Source organism: Varanus komodoensis, unplaced genomic scaffold, assembly GCF_004798865.1.
Source record: "Varanus komodoensis strain SLA01 unplaced genomic scaffold, ASM479886v1 scaffold1, whole genome shotgun sequence".
Lineage (NCBI taxonomy): Eukaryota > Metazoa > Chordata > Lepidosauria > Squamata > Varanidae > Varanus > Varanus komodoensis.
Window position 1 is genome coordinate 73,161,654 of NW_025335268.1, and position 20,060 is coordinate 73,181,713.

The 20,060-nt window shown below is 51.2% G+C and overlaps 1 protein-coding gene across 2 annotated transcripts in view; it reads left to right on the forward strand.

Annotated features, from left to right (window-relative positions):
• Positions 1 to 20,060, forward strand: part of EXOC4 (exocyst complex component 4) — a 394,149-nt gene that overhangs the window by 325,847 nt on the left and 48,242 nt on the right. For both annotated transcript variants that reach the window (XM_044428719.1, XM_044428728.1), the window contains one exon: positions 18,283 to 18,419. In XM_044428719.1, the coding sequence (XP_044284654.1) occupies positions 18,283 to 18,419 (137 nt within the window). The remainder of the gene's footprint in view (positions 1 to 18,282; positions 18,420 to 20,060) is intronic.

A 20,060-nucleotide genomic window follows, 5' to 3' on the forward strand; every position in this document is an offset into this window, starting at 1 on the left:
CTAGAAGAAGGAAACATCGATGCTTGGTAGCTAGCAAATATATTGGTAATGTTCATGTAACTCTTGGTGCATAAACATCAGCTTCAAAGGACAGAGCCACACAGGATGCAGAAACGGCTTGATGGGTGTTGAATCGTGCCTGTTGCCATGTGCCATCAAGTTGTCTCCAGCTTAGGGCAGCCCTCTGAATGGAGGCCCTTCGAATAATGCCCTTACCCACGGCAGCCCTCAAGGTCACGGCTTCCCTTATGGAGTCCATCCACCTCATATCTGGCCTTTCCGTTCTTCTGCCGCAACTTCCCCTCCCACGATGCTCTTCTCCAGGGACTCTTGCCATCTCACGATGTGTCCAGATTCCAGCGGCTCCCGTTTTGTCATGTCCGCTTCCGGGAAATGTTCCAGCTTGACTCGATCCAGGACCCATTTTTTTGTCTTTCTGTCAGGCCAGGATATTCCCAAAGCTCTCCTCCAGCAGACAGCGGTACACAGCAGTGTATGCTTTTGCAGGTGACCAAGCGCCTTGCAGAAGTATTCACACATTCCCTTGGACTTCCCCACATTTTGCAGTATCACACCCTGGAACTGGAATGGGTTTAATCGGCACCGTTGAGGTACACAAGGTAGGCAACGCTCTGAAGGTGCAAAATATTTTTATTGTGGCACAGAAGTTAAGTGAACCAAACAAACGAAAAGCAAACGGATCCCTTAGGATCAGAACAGGACAAAGTGCCCCTTTAAGTGGATCTGCATATGGGCGGCAAAGAGGGACGATGATGAATGTGGAAAGGAGCTGCGCTCGAAGAGCTGCTTCTTGCCGTTCTGTCGTGGTGGCTCCTGTGGGCAAGGAGGCGAGCTGCTCGTTTAAACCGGGCAGTTGCTCACCTCCTCAGCGTCCATCGCTGGTGGAGGTGTCAGAGAAAGTTTTGGTTGCAGATACGATACAATACGATACGATGCAATATGATAACCCATAACCATGATATGTAACTAACAGGCGAAAAGCATAATACCCATACAGTGCATTGGGTACAGCATTGCAAGCCAACAAAACACAAACCAGAACCAAACACAGAGAGTGAACATGATATCAGCCCCAGTCATATGACACAGTCAGACAGGAAAATCCGACAGGGCTAGAACCATGTCCTGACTGGCAGGAAAAGCAGACTGAAGTATTAATATCAGAATTTAAAAGAAGATGTTTAAATAATGATTCCCGCTTGTTCATCTGTGTCTCTTCGTCGGATCACAGCCATGATTGCAGAATGTCACAAGTGGAGCAGCGTTGGCTTCCGGTGCCCTTTTCCCCACCCGCCACCCACACTGCGGCCCAATTGCTCTTTTCTCCTGCAGCGACGAGGCAGGGAGATGCTGCGGCGATGCGGTTCCAGCAGGTTCGCTGCGCTCACTGCCAGAGTCCATCCTAGTTCCACTCTTGGGTCGGGTCTCTTGCTCGTCGGATGGTGCGTGTGCAGGTGCACTTAGCCACAACACTTCCCCCTGCCTGCAAAGAACCACCCACCCTGGGCCTAAAATGAAGACACCAAGTATAAAAATGGTGGTTTATATTTGCATCAGTTGCTGTGACACCAGCGCAAACCGGGCCACTGTTTTGGCATGAAATTCATTGAACAGTTGCAAGCAAAGCCACCAAAACATTCTCACACTCTGGCATGTCGCACACGCGCCTTCGTGCGTACAGGTGCGCATGCGTGCACGGAAATGCTTTCCCATCTGCACCTCTTGACATTTGGCTTATGCCCAGCTTTTCATCTGACCCTGGCCTCAGACAGGCACTGGGTGATGGATTATTTTAATTAGCCCAATGGCATGGACAAGCTTGCCTTCACAAGGCAAATATTGTTCTCATAAATCTTCATTTTTAGCCTTCGACCAGATCTATGTGGCTGCTCTCGTCCACCGCCAAGAGCCATTTGGCTGGGAACTGCTCAGACCTGATTAAAGGGGTTTCTGGGTAGCCCTATGTCACACTCCCTACGAAGGCGAGAATAACGAGGAGTGAAATTTGGAGAACAAAAACGCAGCCTCTTAACCCTCATCAGAGGAGCAACCTATCTCGCTGCTCAGCATCCTTTCTCCCGCCATTCCAGGCTATCAGACACTGCAAGGAAATATGCGTGGAGTGCCACTACCCGTCCCCTCTAGTTGGCAGAACTTGGCTTCGCCGTTCATTAGCAGCCCTTGATCCTCATGCCTTCGGTGAGTTGATCTGAGTCCAGCAGCCCACACCTGCAGTAGTCCCACTGACTAGTGATTCGCCCAAGTGACTAGTGATTTTAAGGAACGAATTTGGAGGCAAGAGTTGCTTGGACTTGTTTTAGATTGTGACTGCATTTGATATCTCCAGAGGGTGATACAGAGCAGACATCTTCCATAGTTCAGATGGGCTGGGAGCTGCAAACTCTCTCTCTCTCTCTCTCTCTCTCTCTCTCGTCCAGGCGCTGATGGCACTGGATTTTATTGTCTTGCCAGAACGTGTGCTCCACTTAAAGCATTTCTTTGCAACACTGATATACAACTCTACATCTAGATAGATTCTGGAGTGCTGAACAATAACAGATAGAAAGAATAAAGGTTTGAGATCAGTGAGATCCGAGGTCAAGGAAAGCTGTTTGAAGTAGGGTTGTCTTTGGCATGGGCCCAAAACAAGAGCATGGTGGTACCTGCCTGACTTCCTGAGGCAGGGAGTTCCACGGAAGGGGAACCAGGTCAAGATCTCTCCTTGCTGATCCCAGAGTGCAGGGCACCAAATAATCCATTCAAGTTGCGACAACCCAGATTCAGGCTGGACATCAGGAAGAGCTTCCTCACTGTCAGAGCAACACGGCAGTGGGACCAGCTGCTGGAGAGGGTTGGGCTCTCCCACACTGAAGACATTCGAGGCGAAACTGTCAGCCCTCTGAGTGGGATGGTGTCACTTGGTGTCCTGCAACAGCAGGGGATTGGATCCAAAGGCCTACATGGCCCCTTCCAACTCTACTCTTCTAGGATGCTGTGATCTTCCCTGGCAGGGGCACCCCAGGGTTGTCACAAACTGTGGATGTCTTGGGTCCAGGCTTACTCCTAAAAAGTCCTGGGCCTGTTACTGTGATGTGCCGTCAAGTTGTCTCCAACGTATGAGGACCCCGTGAATGAGCGCCCTGCAGCATGTCCTGCCCTTGACAGCCCCACTTAGCTCTTGTCCATTCTGGGCCGTGGCTTCCCTGGTGGAAGTGATTCATCTCACAAATGGAACTGTAGGAATTGCCCCTCTGGGTCATTCGAGGACACTTCTGAGCATGGCAGTTGTGTTGGCTCACATGTGATGGTCTCTAAATACTCTTGTAATTTCTTTTTTATGATTGGTTTCCAGAATTGCAATGCTTAAACTCTTTGTGGAATTCATAGCATCGGTCCTTTCTCTTCATCCATATGTTTGAGGGAGTTATCCTTAGATGGAGCGGTCTGAGCGGTGAAAATGACTTTGGACCTGAGCATTATTTCCATTTTTAATCAATGCAGTAGAAAATAATTGCCAATGTAGAAGGCAGGGCGGGGGAAGGAAGGCCTCCTGTGAGACCCTACAAATTGTAAAATATCTGCCACTATTTTGCATCTGATTTCCAAGTTCCTTCCTGCTCTTAACGCGCATAATTATACCTGGGCGGATTTTTCTAGTGTAATGTGAAATGTGACAGCAAAGTCTTGCGGAGACAAAAGCAAGATTAATCGCTTCTCAAATGGAAAGCTCAAGAAGATGTCTTCCAGAGGGACACCCCCACCCCCGGGAAGGAGAACGCAATGGAGGGAGGATTGAAAGCCTAGTGGGGTTTGGAGTACAGGAGTTTACCATTTGGAGTATCAGAAGCACAGCTGAAGTTTTGCAGGCACCACATTCTGGCTTGCATTTTCAACATGTTGCTCCTTGAGAACATCTTCCAGAAGGTGAGCCCTGCGAATAGAAAGTCCACCTCTCCCATCTCTGGTATTCGTACAGTGGATCTCACCAGCCTGGGAAAGCATGGGCCAGACGACCTCTGCACATGCTTAGGGTGCTGTCCAGGTGCTGAAGGCCCAGCTGCCCACTTTCCCTGCTGATGGTGCTTTCCCTTTACATCCAGGTCATATATTTAAGAGTTAAGCCCTCTCAGAGTGGTCCCCAGAGATGTCTTCGTTTATCTGATTTATGTTCCACACCTTCAGGACAAATTTAAATTTTCAGGGCAGCAAAGAAGATAATAAGAAGCAATAAACGTATCAGAAAGATAATAAAATAGAGCACATAAACTAACACAACCAATTGTGATAACAGTCCATTCAAATAGACTGCATAAAATGGCCAGATTAGCTGACAATAACTCATTAAACATCAACAGTACACAATTGTGTTGTAAGACAGAAGGTCTATTTACTTTGAATCCATTCTGCTGTTTTTGTTAAGTGGCATCAAGTCACCTCCGACTTACGGCCAACCCGGTGAATGAAAGCCTTCCAGCACGTCCTGTCCATGACAGCCCCGCTTCTCCGTTCGAAATTCAAGGCTGTGGCTTCCTTGAGGGAGTCCATCCACCTCTTTCTTTTCTTCTTCTGCCTCTGATTTTCCTTAGCATGATTGTCTTCTCCAGGGAGTCTGGCCTTCCCATGATGTGCCTGAAGTACCACAGCCTCTGTTTTGACATTTTTGCTTCTAGGGAAAGCTCTGGCTTGCTTTGATCCAGGACCCACTGCTCACCTTTCTGTCAGTCCAGAGTGTTCACCAAACTCTCCTCCAGCACCACGTTTTACTAAAAAACAAAACCAAACCCACACAACGTGTTGCAAATGCTTTCTAACAAAGATCAGAACTTTCTTAATGAGCACACTCCCATTTTTCAGAGCTGAGCCCCAGCCTGACAAACAGGTGCTGACGCCCGGTGGGCCCCTGCCCCATTCAGGCCTTGGGTAACGTTCTCCTCTGGTGGGTGTAGAGAAGAGCAAATGCTGCAGAGCAAATACTGAAAGAGCCCTTGGAACCTGGGGGGAAATAAACTGGGGGGTTCGTTTCCGATTCCTTGTCTGGCAGCTTCTGAAGGCGCGGCGTGTGTAACAGCTCCATGAATGCTCGTGTAAAAGGCCCAGAGATCCCTGCTTGAACCATCCTGGCCTTCGTTAGATTTGGCCCCTGCTGCCTCAGCCAGGCGTGAGAGGGGCGTGAAGCGAGCCTGGGCAAGGTTGGCCAAGGCAGGCTAGACCCGTGGCCCGGAAGAAGCGGAGTTCCTCGGATGTCTAGGCTGAGACATCCTCGGCCCCACAGTGGTGGCCCTTCAGTGGCCCCACAGTGGTGGTTGGCTCTACAATGGTGTCGTCCAAGACGTACACTCCACACTCGTCCCATGATGCAGTGGCCCTTGTGGAGCTGCCTGCTTTCCCTGTAGCATCTCCCCTGCTCTGCGCTAGATCTCAGTGGTGGTGCACGAAATGAGCTCCCCTCTGGGGATCTCTAAGCCCTCAGCCCCTCAGCCTGTCCTGTGAGATGCCGCTTTTCGCAGGGCGGTGGCTCTTGCTCCCCTCGCATGGAGAACGTGGTGGGAATATGGCTGTGCCCTTCGGGGATTATGGGGGACGGGCAGATTCTGAAAAGAAAGACCGTGGAAGGCTGGGGAGCAGGGAGACCTGACCGCCAGGCAAGGAAGGGTCTGGCAACGCATCCAGGCGTTCTCCACATGTGCTCCTCCACCGCTGAATGTTTTAGTGAGGGGAGGTCTTCCAAAAGAAATGTTTGCACTCTGAAGTCGCTGCTCCCTTTGCAGTGAGTCACACTATGGAGAGTGCAGGCCAGCATAAGCTTGAAAGCAACCACTGGTGTAAACAAGCCCCAAGTCTTTAAGGCGCGGAGGCAGAAGCTGCAGCAAGTTCCTCATCTGCAAGTTCCTCATCAGGTCTGCAAGTCCCGGGCTGCCTGCACCGGCCCGGCCCTCTCCCCAAGTCCTGCCCCCTGGCTTGGGAGCTACCAGAGACATAGGGAGGCAATGGGGGAGGAGAGAACAAGGGACCGCCCCACCCCCGCAGCAGGGAGCCTGCTGATTGCCATGCGCTTGGCCGGCTCTGGCCAAAGCTGCTGCGAGCACCGTGCAGGTCTTTCCCTTCCTTTGGAGGGCGTATCCTCGCAGCCCCCCTCCTTTGAGTGCCATTCGCCCTCGCCCTCAGGACAGCGCACAGCATGCGAAGGGACGCCTGACCCAGGGACCCTTGGGGGGAAGCTCCTCCCAGCACTATTCCCGTGGGGCGTGCCTGAATTCTGTCAAGGGAGGGCTGAGCCTTGGGGGTGACCCAGCGCATAGTCCAGAAAGGTCCCGTTCTCCTGCCTCGTGGAAGAATCCCAGGGTGGCTTAAGGCCCCTGTCCATGGTTATTCCACCATGGAAGCCAGTATTCAGCCCAGTATTCCCAGAGCTGCACTCACAGCTGCCTGCGGCCCCGTAATGCAGAAATGGCCAGCAAGACCCAGATGCCTGGGCAACACATGACGTGGCTCGTGTGCTCATTGCCAGCTGTTCGAGGCCTAATGACATTTGTGGCGTGACAAACTGCCTGGCCAGTATAAATAGTAATCTGACCTTAATAACCGGCTCTGACAAAAGTTTGAAAGGTCATACAGATGGACAGAGATGCAGGCCCAGGAGAACTGGAACAGATGGTCCCTTCAAACAGGCAGTGCGGAATGTTGTAGTGGCTTCTCAGAAATGGCCGTGCAGAAGCCGCCATGGGGTTGGAAGCCTCTGGGTGGCTGTCGCCACCATTGGTTCTGACAGCCCATGGAAGGGTCCCACCAGCCCCTTCTGTGCCCATTCACACTCATTCCTTGGGAGCACTGGAAGATGCAGTGACTTGGAGTGTCTGATCCTGCATGGGGCAAAGCTGATAGCCTCCACCGCAAATGGCAGAGCTACAGTGGCTGCCAGCAGACACAAACATCAGTCATGAAAAGATGCTTGCTCCTGGGGAGGAAAGCTTTGGCAAATCTAGACAGTATGCTAAGAAGCAGAGGCATCACCCTGCCAACGAAAGTGCGTCTAGTCAAGGCCATGGTCTTCCCAGTTGCAATGTCTGGCTGTGAAAGCTGGACCATAAGGGAGACTGAGCACTGAAGGATTGAGGCCTTTGAATTGTGGTGCTGGCGGAGACTCCTGCGAGTCCCTTGGACCGCAAGGCGATGAAACTGGTCAGTCCTAGAGGAGATCAACCCCGACTGCTCTTTAGAAGGCCGGATGCTGAAGATGAAACTCAAATACTTTGGCCACCTAATGAGAAGGAAGGACTCCCTGGAGAAGAGCCGGATGCTGGGAACAATAGATGGCCAAAAAAGAAGGAGATGGCAGAGGATGAGGTGGCTGGATGGGGACACTGGGGTGGTTGGCGTGGTCTTGGGTGGGCTCCAGGGGATGATGGAGGACAGGAGAGCCTGGAGGAATGTTGTCCATGGGGCTGTGATGGGTCGGGCATGACTTTGCGACTAAAGAAAACAAAAATATGCTTTAATGGTAGGAAGATAAAATAAGGATGGGGCATCCACAAGGCTTGTGTCTTGCATGTCCCCGGGGTTCCCAACAAGCCTTTAAAAGAAAATGCAAAGGTGGCGCCAAGTCACTTCAGGATCGACCCCCTTTACTGTCAAGGAACACTTTAGAAAGATGACTAGTGTCTGAAGATGAATTACCTCCATTCCAAGTTAATTTCTGTTTCCCAGCAGGACCCCAGCTGGACCCCGCTGGGTTTAGAAGTGCCGTTGATTGGGTAATGGATGAGTGCTTCCTGGATGGCTGTGCCCACACACGCCTGGTGCCAGCTCAGGCTTCCCCGATGCCCTTCATTTCCCGCTTTGCAGCCAGCGTCGCTCGAGCTAAATGGGTTTTTTCACAGGACAGTAACTTGACTGTCGTTAGCACGGGGGAAGTAATGTATGAGCACAAGACTGAATTGAAATGCTTACTCTGTGCAATCCACGACTCCCTGGGAATTCTGCAGAGCAAGATCGGCGGGAAGCCATCTGCTCTGGTAGGAGAGATAAATCAGGGAAGGAAAAGGCAATCTATCTCACGGGCTGGAGAAAACGACCACGTTGCTCCACCTACAGCCTTGGCCCTGCCCTGTGGCAACACGCCGGAAGCAGCAAGCGCCGTCTTCCCAGCCCGGCACCCTCTGGAACGACCGATTCCCAGCTGCCATTGGGAGCGGCTCCAGAGAGCAGAGGAATCGGTGGATGGGGCCATACTCTGGGTCCACCTGGGCCCGTTGCCGGCAGGTGTTTGCAGCGCGTCAGTGCTAGCATTTTGCCCGCTGCCTCAGGCATTAGGAGCGAGGCAGAAATATTTCCCATAAGTCAAGCGGCCAGCTGGTTGCTCTGGGACACTTATGGGCTCGGACAGAGTCACCCCCTTAATTAATCCCAGCACCGTGTCCACTGCGTGAACCTTTCGCATTTTCAGCTGTTGTGGCCGACAGGAATGAATTGGCCCGGGGATGATGAGTTTGACTCCTACAAATCCCATCCCACCTCCCAGTTTGCCAGAGGGCATCTCCAAAAGTCAAAACATAGAGAAGGTCTAGCCTAGACTTAAGGCAGGCCTTCCCTCCCCTCCCTGCACCTTCCGCATTTGTCTGTTTCTTTTAAAAGCATCATCTGCAGCGAACCATCGCCTCACCTTATGGCAGTCAATTCCGCACATTGCTTGTGTCAAGTGCTGCTTTTTATTCCTCCTAAGTCTACTGCCTCTCCGTTCCATGAAGCGACCCTGCCTTCTGCAAGATCGTTGAGCAGGAGAACATTTTGATCTTTCCCTCCACATAATTTTATACACCTCTGCCCTTAGCAACCCCTTTATTTTGTGAGCACAAGAAGTCTCATTGCTTACAGCCAAAATAATCAACAAGGCCACAGTGACAAAACACTTCATTCGCATTTCAATGCAAATGTATTTACTTTGCACTTTCAAACCGCTACACCATCCAAGATACTATTTCCATCTAAATTTTCTTCAAATTTGCAGGGGTATCCTTGAATTAAATATATATGTAGACAAAGAGGCATATATTTGGGAGAATAATTCTTAAATGCATTTGTATTAGGAAAACAGCTTGCAAAGAATGAGTGTATTAGGGTAAGGCATGCCAAAATCTATTTTAGTAGAAATATGCATAATAATGCTTATGTATTTTCATGCAAACTTTTTAAAAATGCAGTGCAGACTGAATCTGAAGACTCGAGAAATTTTCAGAGTTCAAGATGAACACCAGTGCTCCTGGTTTTGCAGGAAGCAGCAAGAAATCCACATGTTTACATCCAGCAACCCTTTCAAGAGTTCTGTGGGAACAAAACGTATTTCTCCATTCTCATTACCAACATTTTCATGCTGCCTTTTCTGCAACCATGCTTTCGCACAACACAGTAAAAGGTTTTATCACATTCTCCGTGCTCACTAAATTTCACTCAGTAGCAAATAGGAATCTATTTGTAAATGCAGAAAATCTCAAAATTGGAACTGGCAGTTTTGCCAGAGGTTTAAAAACCAGCAAGTGCCTTCAACCCAGGTGGCCGAACCTGGGCTGGTCCTGGAAGCCAGATAGACAGACACCAGCATTGTGAATGCGGTTTCCCTCCAGGGTCGCCTTTCTCGCCCATCTGTTGAAATCCTGCCAGTCTTCGTTAGTGTCACCAGTGAATGTCATTGCTTAGGGGATTTTTACCCGCTCATTGGGGCACCCTGAGCAGCCAGCAGAAGACAGTCCAGCCTGCAGATTTACAGTGTAGGTGACACAGCACCAAAGGGATGGGGATGGAAGAGGGGAAGAAAGCACTCCGGCGACAGTTCCTAAGTTAGGTCACAGTTCCGATGATCACCAACTGGAAGGGAAGCAGCCCCGGGCGAGGCCAAGCCAGCTGGTCCCTCAGCTGAGGTGAAGAAGCCGTCCTGCTTGCCCTCTCTGATGACTGGCCAGGTGTCCGTTGCAGGAGGAAGCAGCGAGCCAAGGATTGGTCACCTCTGTCTCTAATGAAATCGCCTTGGAATTGATCAGAAATGATCACTTGCTGAATTGGGAGAAATCTGGCAACCCAAGCAGCCTCTGTGCTAGAAACGCCATGTCCTGTTTTGGTGCCACCGACAAGCAGGCCTCCCTGCTCGGATTCCCTGATCAGGACAAGCTATGCAGCTCCTTCCGCTTCTGTCTGTATTATGCCGGGACCTTCTGAGTAGTAGCTTTTGGGAGTCTGGAGACTTAGGAGGAGACATTCAGAGCAGAACAAGCCCAGCTCCTTGACCACCTGCCAAGTCATGCACCCAAAAGGAGAAATTTTCTGTGACAGGCACAAGCACAGGGATAGGAAGAAGACAAAGCAAGGGAATGCTTTCCAAGGAGACCCTCAGGCATATCAGAAGGCTGAAGAGGGGAGATATGCATGCCCCTGCCCAAGATGTCCTTTCACTGAGGCCCTTAGTGGTCCTCTTTGGACATGTCCCACCCTGCATCCTTTTGAACTTCCCCCTGACTTGCACAGATCTGAGTTGAACGCTCTGCTAACTGCCCATAAGCAGTGCAAGGAAGTGGTTTCTGGAAGAGGGCAGGGGAATGGTTGACTAAATGCCTGTGAGCAATGTTTAGGTTGATTCGGAGCTGTGCGAGGAACATTTGAACCTTGTGATCAAGGCATTCATGAATTTAATCCCATTTTGTTCAAGCATGCATTGAAAGGACCCTCCAAATTTAAAAAAGCCAGCTTTCTGTAACTCTTTGACTGCTTCAGAGGAATATTCCAGGATGGCGGGAAGTATTAAGGAACAATTAATCTTTCTGTGCCTTTTGATACTGTTCATGGAGAATCCCTTGGACTGCAAAGCGATCAAAGAGATCAAATCAGTCAATCCTAAAGGAAGTCACCCTGACTGTTCTTTAGAAGGACAGATACTGAAGCTGAAGCTCAAATACTTTGACCAATTAATGAGAAGGAAGGACTCACTGGAGAAGACCCTGATGCTGGGAACAATTGACAGGAAAAGGAGAAGGGGGTGGCAGAGGATGAGTCACTGGGTCAGTGGGCGTTGGGTTGGGGGCTTTGCCTATACGCACTTTTGTCAACAGGGTGGTGTCTCTGCTTTTTGGTATGCTGTCTAGATTTGCCATAGCTTTCCTCCCAAGGAGCAAGCATCTTTGAATTTGTCATAACCTCCATTTCTTCCCATCTATTTGCCAGGAAGTGAGAGAATGGATGCCATGATCTTCGTTTTCTTAATGTTGAGTTTCAAGCCAACTTTTGCACTCTCTTCTTTCACGCTCTTCAAGAGGCTCTTTAGTTCCTCTTCACTTTCTGCCATGAGAATGGTATCGTCTCCATATCTGAGGTTGTTGATATTTCTCCCAGCCATCTTAATTCCAACTGGTGATTCGTCTAGCCCTGCCTTTCTCATGATGTGCTCTGCATACAAGTTAAATAGGCAGGGCGACAATATACAGCCTTGCCAAACTCCTTTCTCAATTTTGAACCAGTCATTGGTTCCGTGCCCAGTTCTCACTGTTGTTTCTTGACCCGCATATAGGTTTCTCACGAGACAAACAAGATGGTCTGGTACTCCCATCTCTTTAAGAACTTGCCCCAGTTTGTTGTGATCCACACAATCAAAGGCTTTAGCATAGTCAATGAAGCGGAAGTAGATGTTTTTCTGGAACTCCCTAGCTTTCTCCATGATCCAGCATATGCTGGCAATTTGATCTTGAGTTCCTCTTCCTCTGCAAAACCAGTGAAGCAGACGTTTTCCTGTCACAGGCCGACTGCTTCCAAATGCTCGGAGGAGCTGATAGAGCTGTCTCCGTATTCAGTGGTGCACTTTTGGAGCAGTTGCCTTTGTACCCGGGAGCACCTCCTTCCTTCCCCGTAGCTGCATCCCGGTCGCACTGCATTTCACTCCAAGGGCATGAGGAGGAGCTGCAGCCATGCAGTTTGCAGAGGAGCCTGCTTGGTTTCCGCGCAGCTCACGCCACTGCCGACGGGTGAATGGCACCGGGTGGGAGCGCTCTGCATGCATCACACATTCCATGGACTCACTGCTCCCTTCCCTAAGGAATGGAGCCCCATCATGGGTCACCCGAGCTCCCTGCTCAGTCAGCACTGTGTTGAGGGAGCAAATTGTGTTTTTTAAGGCTTCTGTTCTGCATGTCATGGTGCTTTAGCACTGGTGGGAGGAGAGCTGCGGAAAAATAAACCCTCAAACGAGCCAGGAGAAGCTCCCTATAAATGGGGCCCAAGAGAAATGCAGGACACGTGCTGGAAATTTCTGTGGCATGGGCATCTTTAATCTGTTTGGGCCTCAAAATCTTCGACTCTGGTCTGAGGGCCAGGACATCTTTTAAACCAACTGATGCAGCTTTGCAGTGGAATTGACCTTGTAAAATATCCACCGACAGAATTGAAGATCAGAATCTCCCTCGGTTCTGTAGGGCAGCCGATCCCTGTTTCCCTGCTTGGTGGCCAGCCAGTCCTCTGCTTTGAAAAAGTTCTCCAGAAAACCATTTTGAAGCATGACTCCTGCTGCATTTTAACCCTCGCAGCGCTCTTTTTCCCACGCTGCATGTGGTCCTCCCAACTTTAGAAGACGTATTCCGGTAGGGCTTGAAGCCTTCACTCAGTTTGTGGACGGATGAATTCTGGGAGCTGCATCCCGCTGAGCTCCCAGCAGGAAGGCCTTCCTTGGATCCCTGGAGAGATGCTGCCTCTCTGCCCGTCCTGTGTGCTAATCCTTCCTCGTGAGCACAGCGAGGCTGGCAGGCAGGGTGTTTCCCCGTCTGCAGAAAGCATGGGCGACTCTTCCCAATCAGTGGCTACCTTGGCAAGCCAGCAGGAGCTGCTCCAGAAGGAAGGCTCAGAGAGCAGAGCAGCCAGCTGCCTGCCCAGGTGTGGAGCCACACTTCCCTGTGGCAGTCACGGCTGGCGTGGAGGGGAGCAGTGCCACCTTCCCATCACAGAACGTCTCTTCAGTACCGCAAGTCTCCGGCATCTCTTTTCTCCTCCTCCTCCTGTCTGATGCAGGAGTTGTCGGCTTCGACTTCACTGCCACAAATGCAGCCTAATAGGGGGGATGCACCACGACCGTGACTGAGACGGGAGAAGAACATCAGCTTTTTTTAAAAAATGAAAAATGAAGTTAAGGGGAAATTTAGGAAAGTCAAGGGGGGTTGCTAGTCCTCATTGTTTTCTTCCATCCTTTTCCCCAAAGGTGTGCATGAACTCTCCTTTTAAGTTCTTCAGCAGGAGTGTTTAACACATAGACAAGCAGTTTGGAGGAACATCTGCTTTTTAGAAGTTTTTCAATTGTGCCAGCATGGCAGAGGGAAGGGACGGAATTACTAGGTGTCAGCAATGCCAGGTCCATCCAGGGGTTGGTTGGGTGGTGTGGTCTGAATTGGACCAGGTCCGCTGGACCCCATTTAAAGGCTGATAACTCAGCAGTTTGGCATCTATGCTGTTTGTCTTCTCAATTTCAGTTGCAGCATAAAAGCTGTGCTCCTGTCTGCAGGCAGACACGAACCATGGGCTTTCAGCTAATTCCCACTTTAAAGTCTTTATTTATTTTTGTGGATATTTTTATCCCATCCATTTACATTGCATGTCTCTGGATGGCTTACAAATCATAATTAAATTGTTATGCACATGTCAAGGCACTTTGGTGCTGCTCATTTCAGTGATTCTGGGCTTTGCAGCTCCAGTGACTGCTTGGTTCAGGGAGATGTTAAGTTTTCGTTCGGATTCTCATTCACATGGAGAAACATATCTCGGTGAGGTCTTTTCCCAAGAGCAGCTGTCCCCAACCTTGTGCCCCCCAAATGTGGCTCCCATCATCCTTAGCAGGCATCGCCACGTTTGGGAAGGCTGACCTGGAGCGACGGTGTGCCATCACAGGAACTGGGATGCCCAGGTGTAGGAGGGCGGTTGGCCTAAACCTGGACTATCTGAAGTGGGGCATTAGCAACGGAGCCAGAGCTGGAACTTGGACTAACCCAGAGTACAGTTTATTGCACCCTCTCCCCACCTGCATCTCCCCTGCGGCTCTTCCGGAAGCATCGGGGTGCAGAGCCGTCGGCCTCACTCTCCAGGGCGGAGGCCTCCCAGCGTTTGGGCGGCCCTCCCCGCATTTAAGGAACAACTGGGGTGACTGGAGTCAGTGCTTCATTCTGCTCACCCAGCTGCAGCCCAGCTGAATTTGCCTCCCGTTGGGGCAAGCCCTTGGATCGAGCGGCCAATGCTTCCCGTGCCAAACAAGAAGCAGAATCTGCTTGGGCCTCAAAATCTTCGACTCTGGTATGAGGGCTTAGTTTGTGGGCCAGGACATCTTTTAAACCAACTGATGCAGCTTTGCAGTGGAATTGACCTTGTAAAATATCCACCGACAGGATTGAAGATCTCTCTAACGCCGGCATCATGCAGACCGCAGAATCACCTGCCACGCTGCAGGGGATCCCGAGGGGGACTGCTCCAGCGAGGTTAAGGATCCCTCGTGCGATTTAGGGGAAGCTTTTTGTTGCTTGTTGCGGGGTGCAAAGGAGAAGGTCTCAGTGCATCTCCCGGACACGGGTCTCTGGTGTTTGCCAGTGCAGGCTGCACTGGACTTGGCCAACTCCCCCTGCTTTCAGGACCAGACAGTTCAAAGGGGGGCTCGCGACGGCTTCATTGCAGTAGGAGTGAGGCAGACTTCGTGATCCTGAGTTTGCCCGCTTCTCCGTGTGGCAAGGTAAACCGCCTCCCAGTACAGCCTGCAAAACAGGGGTGGTGATTACAGATGCCTGTGTCTTGCCCTCTTCTTTCAAACGGCCGCGTGATTTGCTTTCCCGGCAACACAGAAATAACTCGAGGCAAGGTGCCGGTGAAGAGAGCGGCAAGGCCAAGCTTCTCTGTAACAGCTGCTTCACAAAAAGGGTTACCAGTAAAGGCCGCGGGGCTCGATCCATTATCCAAAGCCTTGTTGTACTTGGCATGCCAGCCCCGTTTCTGATCAACAGCAGAGTGAAGTTTATTGACTAATTAATTCACAGATAGAAAGCAAAGCAAATTCACCTAATTTTTCTAACCAGTCTGCTCACATCAGCCCAGCTGAGAATTCTGCACGGTTACTCAACCAGCAGAACGGTTTCAAGTGGCTGCGGATTGTGGTCCAGGTAGCTAATTCTCCATGGCGCAAGGTGGAATCTTCGCATCGGCTGCCAAGGCCGTTCCTAGATCCGTCAGTGTGGGTGTACTTGTATCTTGGCTGTCCTCCCAGCTCAGTAACAATCCACTTGGACGTAGGAGGCCTGGGTTTGTTTCCGCCAGATCCATGGTTTTCTGATATCTCCTGCTGGGAGAGCTGATCTTACTTTGCTGCAACTTCCCATCCCAGCTGGGTCAGGTTCCTGGCCAGGAGAAAGGCAATCTCTTGATTCCAGGAAATGGCGGACAGGAACCGAAATGCATTCCAGTTCCGCTAGTCGCACCAAAGGGTCGCTGCAGTGGCGTGTTTTCACTCACTGCAGCCTGGCATATGGGCTATCCAGCCATCTCTGCAGGAGACGGGAAGAGCCGGGAGTCGTTTTGCCTTTTCCAAAGCAGCTTAGCAAATATAAAGCCAGGAATGGCTAAAGAAGGAATGTTTCCTTTTAAACGGATGCAGCATCCCCGTGTCCATGAGAGAAGGAAGGGTACCCACTCTAATGAGCCCCAGACTGTCCAAGAACCTGCACTTCCGTAATCCGCTCCTTTGTGGGTGGCTCATTAGATGGCATATATTAAGAAATCTGCTTGCAAAAATGTGCCATATTCAGCAGTGCTGTGTGTTTGAAAGATCGTGCTTTATGAGAAACGCAAATCGCAATGCCTATGAATTTTCATAAGAGGGTTTCTTTAGCAAATGCAGTGCTTGGGACCAGCTGAACCTGAGGGTGGACGGATGTTCAAATTTGGGAATAAACCAGACCTGAGCCTGGAACCCTGACAAGCCGAGAGAAACCAGAACAGACAGCTGCCTCCACCCCAGCGTGGCCTTTGTCTTCCACACTGGCAGGGCCTCGACCCACCCCTGGGCAGGCCACGCCGGGGCTGATGGGACGCCTTGTGCAGGCTGGCAGTGGAATCCCTCCATGCGGAGGGCCGAAGCGTCTTTTCCGCCACAGATTCCCCACCAAGGACACTCTCCGCAAAGTGCCCTTGACAACTGTCACGCCTCCCTCCACATGACGTGCCGCCCATGCAAAGGGCCCATTGCGGTGCCGAGCACGGGTGCGGCTCCGTGGTTCTTTTTAGCGGCTTGGAGAGCACAATCAATTCCTGTCACTCACTGGCAAATCTGCAGGAACAGGATTATGGATCTGGGTGCTTCTTGCCTTGCTTTAATCTTAAAATCGATGCGGAGAAGGAAGCCAGGCTTGCGGGAGGGGAGCAGAAAGGTTCTACCTTTGCCTCTGATGAGGGTTTGCAACTTCAGGTGCAAAAGTATCGAAGAGGCTTGACTTTGTGATGACAGCAGTGGGGGTGGGGGTGCAAGGGGCGGGGAGAACACCTCTCCCGTCTCAGTCAATGGCATCTGCTGCAGGAAGGAATTTAACTCAATATATAAACACGAGCAGGCCCCGGACGATGCATTAGCCTCTTGCTTTTAAGCTCACAGCTCAGGAAATAACCTCACCTGCCCTGTGGAGCCAATGTTCTCTTGAGGTTTGAGCTGCATCTCCTCAGCGCGGCTCACGCGAAGGAGAGGTGCGCCCGCCATGCAAAAGGCTGCAAAGCCTCACTGCTCACCTTGGGAGAATTTGCCCTGTGCCCTCGCAAGGCAATTTGGGATGAGCGGGGACTGGGCAAGGGGAGGTACTGGCAAGATCACCTACCTGGGACCCCAGCTCAGAAAGGATCGTTCTGGGAAAGATGTGGAGAGGAAAATCAAGCTGATCTGGGGGGGCGGGCGGGGGGGATGCTTGGGGCTTTTTTAGTTGAAGGGGAAACATGGCAGAGGGAAGGACAGGAGAGAGAGCCTGGAGCTGGTGGAGAGAGATAACTTGCAGTCATTCGTGGAAAGTGATGGGCTTTGTCATGCAGCACATCATTCCTGTGGGGGATTTACTGCCCTGGGATATGGCAGTGGCTGCCTGCTTAGTTGGCTTTAAAGTGGGGTTGGCGGACTGCCCTTGGAAAAGGCCATCGGCATGGGCTGTGCTTGGGAGCTTCCCGGCACCCAGCCCCCCTCTCTCAGGCTGCCAGGCAGGGTCAGACAGAGGAATGCTCTGCTGAGAAGGCCATGGCTGGAAGGACCTTCCTCCTCAGGCCATGAATCCCTTCGGAGGATGCAGATTTATTCATTTATATTTATTGATACATGTATTTATAGGCCGCCTATAACTGTCGAGGTCTTCCTAGGTGGTTTAGAAAGAAACAGAGCGAGTCAGAAGGGGTCTCCCGGGCCATCTAGTCTGACCCCCGGCTCCAGCCAGTTCCGCTCATGACATGCCCACCATGTGCATGTCCAGCCTGTCCTTGAACACCCGCACCGATGGGACCTCAACCACTTCCCGTGGAAGCCCATTCCACACCCTCGGGGTCCTGACTGTCAGGAAGTCCTTCCTGGCATCCAAATGGAACCTGGGTTCCCTGAGCTTTGCTTCGTTGGAGCGCGTCCTGCCTTCCTCTGCAGGGGAGAACAGGTCTCTACCCACCTCCGTGTGACACCCCCTCACACACCTGTATGTCGCCAACATTAATGTAAACAAATTCTGCTGCATCTACTGTAAACTTCTGGGTTTTTCCGCCCTTGCACAAGCGATGCTGTCCATTCTGGCTCCACAAGGAAGGAACTATGGACAGAGAAACACATGCACACTTCGCACCTGATTGCCTCTTGGAAGGCGCTTTCTGTCACGTTCGTGAGTTTGACTGTTGCATCTGAGAGAGCCAGTGTGGTGTAGCAGTTAAGAGCAGGGGACTGGGACTCAGGCGATCCGGGTTCGAGTCCCCGCTCGGCCATGGAGCCCACTGGGTGACTCTGGGCCAGTCACAGACGCTCAGCCCAACCTACCTCGCAGGGTTGTTGTTGTGGGGATAAGATGGAGGAGGAGAATGATGTCAGCTGCCTTGAGCCCTTTGTCGGGAAAAGGCTGGATATAAATTGAAAAATAAATAAAAATAAATAAATCTGCTGCTGCGTTCTTTCAGTGCCTTTAGCTACGTGGGAAGGCCTCAAGCAAGCGTCCCTGGACCGAGTCTCACGGTTGTTCCTCCCTCTCCTTTCTCGGGCAGAGCACAGTAATTGTGGAAAAAACAGTCCAGGACCTGCTGAATCTGATGCACGACCTGAGCGCATACTCGGACCAGTTCCTCAACATGGTCTGCGTCAAGCTCCAGGAATATAAGGACACCTGCACGGTGGCCTACAGGTAAGCCTTGTTCGAGGGCTGGAGGCGTGGAGACGTTCCTCAGGATAAACATGTTCCCTCTCTCTGGGAGGAACGGGCAGGGTTTGGAAAAGCAGGTGAGACATCGTTGGAGTCTCTCAAATTCGTCTGGTATGGAGCGAGTTGGAGAAAGGTCAGTTCTCCTCCGTTTCCCCCGAATATTGAAACTCAGGGCTCATCCAGTGGGGTGAGCTGGTAATAGATTCAGGGCAGGTGAAAAAAGCAGGTGCCTTCACCGTGCGCATGTGATCCAACTCCAGCCAGCTGTTGTGATGGCCATGCAATTAGGTCAGGCAACCTAACTGGGAGGCCAGACCACTGCGTGGAGGATGGATCTGCCCGTGGCTGTCAGTGGTAATGTCTGTGTAGGACTCCCAGCTTCAGAGGACGCCTGCTTGCATGCCAGTGGCCGGGTGGGGGACCAGCGCCTTCAGGATTTTTGGCTAGCCCCTTTGAAGAACAGGATGCAGCAGCTAGATCACTCGTTGGTCTGATCCTGCAGAGCGCAGTGGATGCCCTTGAGCAAGTCAGCATCTCAGGTTGACTTTGCAGGATGGCTGTGAGGATTTTTTGTCGTTTGTTCAGTCACAAGGTCATCCCCGACCCATCACGACCCCATGGGCAACATTCGTCCAGGCTCTCCTGTCCTCCACCATCCCCGGAGTCCACAGCCACTGCCCCAGTGACTCCATCCAGCCACCTCATCCTCTGCCATCCATCGTTCCCAGCATCAAGGTCTTCTCCAGGGAGTCCTTCCTTCTCATTAGGTGGCCAAAGTATTTGAGCTTCATCTTCAGGATCTGGCCTTCTAAGGAGCAGCCAGGGTTGATCTCCTCGAGGACTGACCGGTTTGATTGCCTTGTGGTCCAAGGGACTCGCAGGAGTCTCCTCCAGCACCACAATCCAAAGGCCTCAGTTCTTCAGCACTCAGCCTTCCTTATGGTCCAACTTTCACAGCTATACATTGTAACTGGGAAAACCATAGCTTTGACTATATAAACCTTTCTCGGTTGGGTGATGTCTCTGTTTTTTAGTATGCTGTCTAGATTTACCATAGCTTTCCTCCCCAGGAGCAAGTGTCTTTTAATTTCTTGGCCGCAGTCCCTGTCTGCGGTGATCTTAGAGCCCAGGAAAATAAAATCTGTCACTACCTACATTTCTTCCCCATCTATTTGCCAGGAAGTTAGAGGGCCGGATGCCATGATCTTAGTTTTCTTAATGTTGAGTTTCAAGCCAACTTTTGCGCTCTCCTTCACCCGCAACAAGAGGCTCTTTAGTTCCTCTTCACTTCCTGCCATGAGAGTGGTATCATCTGCATATCTGAGGTAGTTGATATTTCTCCCGGTGATCTTAATTCTGACGTATGAAGATCGAACACAACTATCGCCAAGCGCATGCCTGTGGATCCGTGGAAGAAAAGCAGGGGTTGATGGGGAAAGGGCCATGCTTGAATCAGCTACGTAGGAGGATTCACTGCCCAGAGCTGTGGCTGCAGATCTTTCAAGAACATCTCTTGATGCATTACAACTTTTAGGAATGCAAAGTGCCTCGAGTTTCTGCACCCCAGAGCTTGCCAGCACCAGTCAGCTCCCGGCAGCTTGACCAACGTCCAGGCGTAATGAG